Below are 10,870 nucleotides of genomic sequence, written 5' to 3' on the forward strand. Positions count from 1 at the left end.
TTCTTTTTAAATTTAGGCCTTTCTCCAGCTTTGATATGGGAGGGAAGGGGGTTGGGGAAGTGGGAGTGGGGTGTATTGAAATTCTGCATAGAATCCAGGACCATCCAATCACAGCAAACTGGCCACTCTGGGAGAAGAGAAAGCAGCCTTGTAACTCAGAGAAGCAGGAGGAGTTCACAGAGACAAGCAGAACCTCCTGAATAGAGACCTCTAGACCATTGGTGTCTATGGATTTGCACATTTCTATGGTGGTTGAGGAAGAACACAGTTGGACACTATATGGGGAAACTTAAAAAACTATCTTATCCAAATTGCTCATTTTGTTGGGGGCTCAAATAAAGGAGATGCACTCACCTGATTCTCATCCCCGACCGGTCCCTGCAGCCACTTCTACCCCTGGGTTCCGGTAGTCTAAGGACCACCGATGTCATCACATCTAATGACGATCCACAGACTTGCATTAGACGTGAGGGCGCTGAGGGACACTCCAAAGCTGGTATAGAGACCTCTAGACCAGTGGTTCTCAACCTGTGTAACCTCAGGACCCACATTTGTCCTGGGTCATTAAGTCTCGACCCAAATCGCACTGCAAAGGAACGCACGGCAGTGTGGGCTGCTGTGATGGAGCTCCATCCATATGTGCATTGCTTGTACAGCTCCTATGCGGCCCTGTAGAGGTTCCGGGAGGCACAATATGATGTCGCTCCAGTCCAGACACCTCTACAGGACATGCGAGGGAGCTGTAAGCAATGCATGTATGAGCGGAACTCCCTCACAGCCATACCCCCAGCCCACCCCACCTCGACAAGTCAACACTCAGCACCGGGCAGCATATTTTGAATGGCTGCTCGGTGCAAGAATGGACGGTGCTGCACTATAGGGAGGCTGAGGAGCCTCAAAACTAGAAAAGTGGAAGACATGCGGTGACCCACTGAACATGGGGTCGCGACCCACCAGTTGAGAACCAAGGCTCTAGACCATTGGTGTGTATCGATTTGCACATTTCTATGGTGGTTGAGGAAGAACACTATATAGGTAAAGCTAAAAAACGATCTTATCCAAATTTCACAACTAGATCCATCTGTGGCGCTCCAACATTCCAAAAAACAAGAAGCCAATAGTTAATGATGGTTAATATGAATCATTGGCTGACTTCTCATTTCTAGGAAGCTCCCAGCTCCTACTATCAGGCATAATGGAGTCTCACTCATTCCGCTGTTTTTCCCACCCCCATTTCTATTACATAACAAAGTGCACTAATAGGAGAGATTTAAAGGATGCCCTGAACAGGAAGCCACAAACCGAATGATCCCACCATGGCCTGAAATATATTTTTGGTGGACCAATTCTTCAAGCCTGCAATCACCTTTGGGTGGCAGGAACCATTGTTTGGTAAATGACTACTTTACATACTGGAAAACTAAATATCTACCAAATGATTCTAGGTAGCGTCATTCTACCTAGAGGAAGTTTTTGAGAGGCAAAGTCCAAAACGGTTCTGTGTAGTCCCAGCAAACAAGGTGACTCACCTTTCCTTTCACTTTGCCGTGTCCACTCCAAAGGGCCTTCAAAAGACAAAACCAGTTAAGGAACAAGTTATTGGTGGTGGTGTTGTTACTCCATGATGCAGTGCTCAGGAGTCCATTCCAAAAGTTGTTATGCCACAGACATTGCAAAGGTCAATAAGTACACAGCTGATAAGAGTTTCAATGGATAACATAACCTGGTTCACGCCACGTGGCGACTAGATGAGTGCAGACACAGATAACACGGTACGCAAACCCGGTGATAACAGAGAGGGCTCTATACGCTGGTCCTTCAAGAACACCGCGTCTACGAAGTGGGCGGAACAATAGGAATACATCATGGCTGCCTACTAGGTGACAGTAGAGTTTATGTAATTATTGTCCCGTATTGAAGCTTGTCATACGAGGGCAGTTACTTAAAAGGAAACCTGTCTGATAGAAATATGAAGGCTGCTACCGCTGAACTATCTCTGAACAGCTAGCTGCCCGGTTGCCACGCTTATAGAGTGGCTTCAATACTTAAGTCACTCACCTGGAACAGGTATACAGATAACACATTTGGACTTCTCTCTGCATGCTTGTTCTGGGTCTATGACTAAAGTATTGAAGCCCATCACGGCCCAACAAGCATTTTCTGGAGGACACAAATGGCAACCCACATATTTCCCTCCTTACACAATGTACCTGCTCTCAGAAAACGGAAAGGAATTTTGTATTGCTAGCTCATGAAAATAAAAAAAGAACCATTTGGAGTGTGAAAACCTAAGCCCTGTAGCTCCAGATGTCAGGCTTGCACGGGAAGTCCATATTCCTGAACCTAAGACACATACGAGCCCTCTGAGCAAGAATTTAAGAGTCCTATGGGTCCACAGATTATTCCTGCTTGATCTCTCCCTTCAATTCCCTCTTGACGCGGGAGTATGGGCTGAGTGTATCATCCATTATAAAGTCGTAGAGAACTTTCACCCAAGAGGTGTACTGCGGGAGGGGGTTGTAGTATTCTGCCGCTATCTTCCGCACCTACAGAGAGGAGAAAAAGGAAAAACGTGACAATGAGAAAATAACACGTACTAAAAGCTCAGCGCTACAACGCAATACAAGCAGGACACATTGGGGGGAATTTATCAAAACTGGAGCAGACAGAAACTGGAGCAGTTGCCCATGGCTACCAATCAGCATCTCTCTTCAGTTTGCTCAGTTGAGATTTGAAGATGAGAGATAGAAGCTGATTGGTTGCAGTACAAATCTGCTCCAGATTTTGATAAATTCCCCCCATTGTGAGTCCTCCCAGATGCTCAGCACAGAGACATGGACTGAACATGAAAGTGCTGCAATCATCACCAGAATAAACATCTCAAAAGGTTCCTAATGTCCCAAAGAAAAGAAATCCACACGGCTCTCTTTTGAGTAGAGTGTTGAGGGATTAGAACCCTTGCTCAGTTGCATGCGCATCCAAGCTGGGGAGATTCACCTTATTTGCTCCCAATACTATTGGAACTGGGAAAGAAAGTGGAGGAAACCCCCCCAAAACGGAAGCCGTCACCAAAGCAGGAAGGCCTCCAATGAAGGCCCATTGTTCCATTGACAACTGTCAAAGGGGTTTTTGAAGAGTTTTCTCAACAGGACGGATAGGGACATTCCATTATTGGAACAACCTGACCTCCCCTACTCAAGGGGTGGACAAATTAATATGGAATTCAGGAGGCAGCTCCATTGACAGCACCTATCAAAAACCTCAAAAGTTAGGTGCCAGGAGCAATGGCTATGCGGCTCCTGGGATTTGTTTGCCCCTCTCCTATTCTATCCAAAACTAAGTTCTGGCCATTACTACACTCAACGCTTTCAGGAGTGTCTGATTCTGGAGTCCCCCATTGCACTTTGTGGTTTTGAACTGCTGGCCCCCTATGTCACAAGCAGGGCATGGTGGTACCTTAAAGGTTTGGCAGAAGGTCGGTGTATTGGGCCAGATGCTGAAGATCTCAGCAAGCTTAGACCTGCGAAGAAGTGAAGTTTGGCCGAGTGGGCAGCAGGACAGGTTCATATTCATTTCTTTTTTTGCAGGAACGGCTTCATTTGAAATATTTGTTGTCAGACTCTTTGAAATCCCATATGGCATGCAGTTTTATATTACACCTTTGTCTTGTTTATGCCTGAATTAATCAGCTCATCTACCTCTGCTCTCCAGACTGAAACCCTAGCCGATTACATCATACCTGTAACAAAGATCACCTCCCCCAATGATAATAGGAAACCTTTCACACACAAAAATAAATAGGTTTAGGCCAACCACCTCTAAACTTCTGAAAATGCTATTCACCTGGCTGTCTGCTTTAATATATCATACGTGGCCAGCTACTGACCTGAAAGAAGCATGCAGTAAGTGAAGCCTACAAAAGGTTGAACGGTCACCCTGCATGTTACTTCCAAGTCAGGGACTCGTAAGGGCGGTGGATGCAGGGGTCGGTCAGGGCGGTGGATGCAGGGGTCGGTCAGGGCGGTGGATGCAGGGGTCAGGATGACATTGCTGCAAACTATACACTGATGGTGGCTCATATTGGTCCTCACATGGTCCCTTTAATCAATAAGTTCCGTATCTGCCAAAACAGAGATTTTGACCTTTGCATTCTGTTATTAATGAACATTGTTGGCTCAGGTTATAAACAAAAGATAATAACTGATACACAGAAACCTGACAGCGCTTAGATAAACATGACCGGATACTAGCAATGCAACTAAACTAAAAAAAACCTCATGTGGCAGTCAATGAAGTGATATTTGGCCACAAAAATGCGATACGTTTCCAGTGCTCCTGTAGAATTAATTTACCACTGAATGTTAAAATGTTCGGTCCAGCCAAAATGGAAGCATCAGTTATAAGTAGATTCTCGGGGGGAGGGGGATTGAATACATCAGAAAACCTTTTTCCACATTTTTGGATAGCGTAGTGGACGGTTAAAAGCAATGTCAGGTTTATTTTGACATCGGTGTCTTATCAGAGATTTATCTTCACTTCCTGTCCAGTAGACGCAATAGGAAACAAGAGGTTATCTTTCAAATGTGAGGGAATTCCCCTCTTAGACAGTTGAATTGGAAACACGCGTCGGTGTTGAGAACGCTGAGCCCGTCGGATTTGTAGACCTAAGCACCTGCGCATGTGCACAGACTGGGATTAACAAGGAAACAGGAATTTATTTAGAAAGTATGCATTTGTAATTGTGACTGTTAATATGCCATCCACTGAATATACGATTGCCTTAGGGCAAAATGTGTGAAATGGTGTGAACCTGACCGCAGTTCCAGTGCAATCCAGACCAGACAAAATGAGACATGCAGTATTTGTCTGGTCTGTACTGCGCTGGTGTGAACAGAGGCCAGAAATAGCATAGGGATACATTAGGATGCATTTTGTGTCCGGAAACAATCTGGTCTGCAGATGATCTGAAGGTGGCGTGAATGGGCAATTATGGGGTCAGGAAAGAATTTGTTTCCCCATTGGAGCAAATTGAACCATGCTTTATAGGGGGTTTTTTGCCTTCCTCTGGATCAATTGTGGGTAACTGAGCGTTCCGTTTTAGGTTTTTCCTCTCATCTCTATAGGTTGAACTCGATGGACTTGTGTCTTTTTTCAACCAGACTAACTACATAACTATCCATGGCAGTAAATGATGAGTGGCATTTTATTCACATTAACAACTAACATCGTGAACAATTATTATGCAATTGCTTACGATGTTAGTTGTGAATGTGAATAAAATGCCACCAATCATTTAAATGCCATCGTTGGCATATTATTAACTGCCACAATTAACAATGAATACTTTGTAAGTAAATGCCAGTTTCCTTGTTTATCCCGGTCTGTGCGTATGCACAGAAGCTGAGGTCGGTGTTCTTGACAGAACACCTCCATTAGAAGATTTCCCCTCTTTCTGTTCTGGTGACAACTCTGAATCCTGGATCTACCCTTACTTTCTTACCTGGTGACATTATCGAACAGGACAATTTACTTTTCAAGAGCAGGCCGATGGCTAAATTGTACCAGCAAGAAAAACAAAAACCCCAGCACATCAGGATGGAGAGTGAGGAGAACAGACGTCCCTCACACTCTCCTGTCAAGTATAAAACCGCTTAGCTCTAAGGACTTCCAAGGTAAGGTCCTTCAGTTATCAGCTTGAAGAGCCATGTGAAGCAGCAGATTGAGGAGCGGAGTCTTTGATCAGGGATCAGGAGTGCAGGGGAGGCATCATGGGTCCAAAAGACCTCTGGTGTCTCCATAAAGAGTACTGGGCACTCAAAAAAACCCTGCTAAAAACATAGGGGGCTTACCCCTCTAAAACCAAGAAAATTCAAGGCCAAGTTTACTTCTAATGTCATGTTTCAGGCAACACCCATATTCAGGGTGTAACATGAAACATGGTCACATCTCAGTCCCCCATTCCAACCCTGGACTGAGACTGGAGGAAGAGTGTGCAGGAGCCAGAGCATTACACCCGCGGTTGCAATGCTTTACCGGCTCCAACTTCCCATTTTTTTCTTTTATGGTGCGCATTAATTATTCTTTGGAGATCCAAATGCCTGAGGAAGTGTGTGGCTAAGCACGAGAAATGGCTGCTGGACAGATAGTTTTTGTTGATTAGTCTTTGCCAGGCTTCTTTTGATACAATAAAGAGTGATTTGCCATGAGCATCCTGATTGTGTGGTCTTAGTTACTTTGACTGGGGGGTCACCAACGGGGTTAAAATGATTTATACAAAGCAAAAGAAACCAAAAAACGAGGAGCAAGAACTTACCAAGGGCAGGTTCTTTCCGGGAACACTAGGGAAGTCATGGTGCTCATTGTGGTAGCCAACATTAAAAGTTAGGTAGTTTAAGGGCCCATAATAGGAGTAGGTCTCATGGCCCTTCAGGAACATGTAATGTTCGGCTATAAAGTGTCCCGAAATTGGATGAAGTCCAAGACCAAGTATGGAGCCCACCAGCATATAAACCACAGATTTAACCCCTAGGAAGTAGTAGACCAAAGCATCAAAGGAAAACTGAACGACCAAGTTTATTACTTCCAGCTGAGAGACGGGTTTGGGGTTGATACAGATGGGCCGAATGGTATAGAAGAGTGGCTGTAGGATGATCCACACGAGCTTCCGCAAGGGGGTACAGAAAAACCAGCCTTCAAAGGCAGTGGGAATGTCCACGTCGATGCCGTCCCCTCCTAGGTAGCGATGGTGGTCCATATGGTACCTTTTGAAGGAGATCGAGTAAGGGAGGCCGAGAGGCAGATTGGCAAACATTCCAAAGCACCGGTTCCACATGGCTTTGCTGTTTCCGAAGGCGCAGTTGTGAGAGATCTCATGGATGGCCAGGGTCATGGAGTGGCTGATGCAGCTTCCCACCACATATGTCCAGAACATGAGCCACTTCCATTCCAGGTCCTTCACCAGGTAAAAAGCTACAAACTGCGTGAGCACCATCAGCGACACAATCCATAACAGGTTGTAGTCTGGTTTCATGAGTGTCTTTATTTCAGGATACTTAGCTAGAGGGGAAAGGAACACAAAAAGGAATTAGACAGGTTATAGTATTTTGGCAGTCTTGACAACTGTGAAACACTAAAAAAGGAAACTATGGAGACCAAAACAATACAAAACTCCAAATGCAAAACTAAGCTTCTACTTGCAGGAACCGGCATTCCCCCTCTCGGCATACAACTAAACAAGAGATAATAAATTAAAGAGGTGTAGAAGATTCAACCTCGTATATACAAAGTACAAAACTTTATTATACCTCTTAACAAAAACAAACCGCTATAATATATCCCAATATAGGAACTTTCTTATTTAATAAAAATAAAAAAAAAAGGTAAACAATTTGTTACTTTATCTTAGGATGACTTTTTCATAACCTCTACTATTCAGTTTATCTCATTAACAATTATAAAAACACTTAAACTCAGAGAAACCTCATTGGGAACATTTAATTATTTTATGATTTAATAAAAAGTAGAGGTGCACCGAAATGGACATTTTAAAACCGAAACCGAAATAAAAAAAATTGTCAGGCCGAAACCGATTTTTTTTTTTAAATCTTATTTTATTATTCTTTTTTTTAATATATTTATTATCGGTGCATCCCTAAATAAAAGTAAAACATTTAAAAAAAAAAAAAAAGCTTATCACATTGTCATTACATGTTTTAAATATATATGCATGTTAGTAAATGCATGCACCTTGCAACAACACATGCTACCGAGCTGTCACATATCAGGACGATTGCGTTCTGAAATTCCACTTGGCTTATTATACAGGATTTATATAGCGCCAACAGTTTGCGCAGCGCTTTACAATACAAGGAAGACATTACAATCACAATACAATAAGACAAGATGGTAAGGAGGGCCCTGCCATAAAAAAAAAAGAGAGAAAAAAATGCCACCCAAAACTGATATTCACCTTTTAAAAGGCCCATTCACACTAAATACTGTACACAGACAAAGCAATTTGCCTCGTCTGCTATTAAAGTAGTAATAAATGTGCAAACTTTTTATCAATAAATGAATCCAGAACAAATATGCATCACCCAGCAAAGTATTTCTTTATCGTTTTGCCCAAGCACTTACTGTTATGTTTCAGCTCCAACTCTCTCAGCTCTGCTTCCCTGAACTTCCTGACCGGGACAAGATCACGAGGGACACAGCAGTCTCTAGAAGTGAGCTTGACAAACCAATATGGAATTTCAGGAACCAGTCTGTCCAATCCAGGAGCCAGCAGGAAGTTTGTGGTCAATCTCACCGATAACTAGAGAAAACCTAAAATGTCAGGCGCCAGCTGTCATTTTTAAGAAGCGTTGGCGACCTGGTGCTCGTGATCTGTCCAGTTCTGGAGTGTACATCAAATCACACAACCGCTTCAGATTTAAAAATATAAATCGTTTTACTACCTGACCGTTTCTAAATATGAATAAATTAACACACCACATCCAACATGTTCCAATAACATTCAATGCTGAGAATGCGACGCTCTTATGTCAATGGCTTCCAACCACCAGGAGGAACAATCCAGAAGAAGTGTTTTAACCACTGCGGTTCCCTCTAGCGCCCCCCCCTACAGAAAGAAAACATGGCGAGCTGTTGCATTTCCTCAACTGACAGGCAATGGTGGAGCTAGAGAGGGGTCAGTTCATGTAAAACACAGCTCTGTGAATACAGCTCATCTACAACCACAGAACCCATATCTGACCACACACGGCACTGAGTGATGCATCATGCCGAGGCAGTATATATACCATTACAGCAAGGCCTACAGACCACAGCTTGGGTACCATAGACCTAGACCTCATACAGCCATGGCAGCCAACATACAAGATATAGGGGAGCCTCATTTTCCCCAGAATAACTGTATACAAAGACTAAGGCTGACAGCAAATATCGTTTGTGCAAGCAAAACCCATCCACCCCAAGGGCAAAGGGTCTGCGGATAAGGTCAACCCTCCACCCGTTCTCCCCTCCACGTTACAGAAGAGATTGTGCCCCTAAAATGGTCCGTTCATCTGGGTGTCATCCTTTACTACCTCTACGGGCACCATAGACTTCATTTTAAACCTTGCCTAGAACCCAAAATTCTGCAAGAGTCTTTAAACGTTTTATAGGAGGGGTAGCTAACTCCTGCCCTCCCGCTGCTGTAGAACTACAAATCCCATGAAGCATTGCAAGACTCCGATAGCCACAGGCAGGACTCCCAGAGGCAGATGAGGGTTGCAATTTCACTACAGCTGGAGGGCCAGAGTTTGCCTACCCTCTAATCTATACCGTTGAGTCTATTTCTTAACTGCACCCATTAGATCGGTCTACAATACCTCTGTTGATCCTGACGGTTTAGGTTTGCTACCATCGTTTCCGGTAATTGGGTTACAACACTAACCACAGGATGCTAATGTCGTGGTAGCGTGGTCACCCTGCCATGGATGCTTCAGTATAAAAAGGACCGCAGCATACTGGGTACTTGCATTGTCCTTTACTCACTCTGCCCTACATTACAGACAGTCATACGTGTGAAGCAGGACAGAAGAACTTGACCGGCAGAGGTGCCTAGGACTTTTAATAAGGAAGCCACAGAAAGATTTGTGGCTCTTGGGATCCGCTGCAGATTCCTCCCACCCATAACTTAGCTGCAAAGACCAAGAAAGCAGAATAAAAGTATAAAAATGCGGTTATTTAAAAAAATAAAAAAAAATAAACACTAAATAAAATGTCATATTTAGCTTAACTTTTTTCTGCACATCTCAGCAACATCAAAAGTTCTATAGAACTCCCTTCAAGCTGCTGTAAGAGATGGACTATGGTAGGAAATGAGGCCGGGTACTGGAAAGCAGAAAGGACATTATGAGTCATTGGAAAGGCCTTTCCCCTAAATTCCTCAGGGCATTCTAAATTCTTTACATCAAAGTCATAAAGATATTGAAGCAAACGCATCCTCTATGCACAGCAAAGGAATTATATACCATAGAACATTGCAACACGCGTTATTTTGTCATTTGCTGTTACAATTGACCTTCCCATTACAGTCCCGCGGTTGCTGCAATTTTCTTAAAAAAGAAAAACAACCTCAATGCACTATGGCAGCCTGGAGGCGTTCTGTGACATTCCCCCAGAAATGTCATTTCCTGCTTTTGTGATTGGCTGACTGATTTTCACAGAAGTTGGCAAGACACCAATTTTAGGGATCCCCTGCACTAGGGATTTCGAGGAGATACTCCGTAAGGCTGGTCTACTAAAATGATGCAAGCAATGCAACTTTCCTCATGGGTGCAATCAGCTGAACTCCACCCGCTGTCAGTGTGGACTGGCTGTCAAAGTGAAGTCTGCTTATTACACAGGGAGAGCTGCTCTACCAAGTGTGATCTGCTGGGCTGACAATGAGAAAGCCAAGTACTGTCCTCCATTTATGAATAAAATGCTCATGGAAGGCTACAATCATTGTATGACTGACTGACTTGTAGGCCACATATATACATTTCATTTTTGAGGTTCTCACATGAAAGAACCAATATTGGTTATCACAACGTGCATGAATCCTAGTTCTGTATGACTGTATGTGTTAGGACTAAATGACACTAGTGTAACCACAATTCAACACCTCCCCTATCCAGCTGTGTGTTTTGTTTTTTTAGGGACCAAAAGTCAGTAACCCTAGAACCAGCGAGAGTCCTTTATGGACCATCGGGGAGTTCGCCCCGTGTTGGCGAACTCCCTTCCTGCGGATTCACTTCCTGCAGCTTCCTGTGCCTGGCATTGGCCATTGTATGTACTGATGTGCAAGCACAATCCAGGTTTCACTGTAAATGAGGAGGGGGGG

At 43.8% G+C, this 10,870-nt stretch overlaps 1 protein-coding gene across 1 annotated transcript in view; it reads right to left on the reverse strand.

Annotated features, from left to right (window-relative positions):
- Positions 1-2,226: 2,226 nt before the first annotated feature.
- The window catches only part of DEGS1 (delta 4-desaturase, sphingolipid 1), a 17,937-nt gene continuing 9,293 nt past the window's right edge, over positions 2,227-10,870 (reverse strand). The window contains exons 2-3 of the mRNA XM_018556510.1: positions 6,314-7,056; positions 2,227-2,546 (exon numbers count right to left, since the gene is read on the reverse strand). Coding sequence (XP_018412012.1) covers positions 2,400-2,546; positions 6,314-7,056 — 890 coding nt within the window. The 3' untranslated portion in view covers positions 2,227-2,399. The remainder of the gene's footprint in view (positions 2,547-6,313; positions 7,057-10,870) is intronic.

This window comes from Nanorana parkeri, unplaced genomic scaffold (genome assembly GCF_000935625.1).
Source record: "Nanorana parkeri isolate BGI_ZX_2015 unplaced genomic scaffold, ASM93562v1 scaffold240, whole genome shotgun sequence".
NCBI classification, from domain to species: domain Eukaryota; kingdom Metazoa; phylum Chordata; class Amphibia; order Anura; family Dicroglossidae; genus Nanorana; species Nanorana parkeri.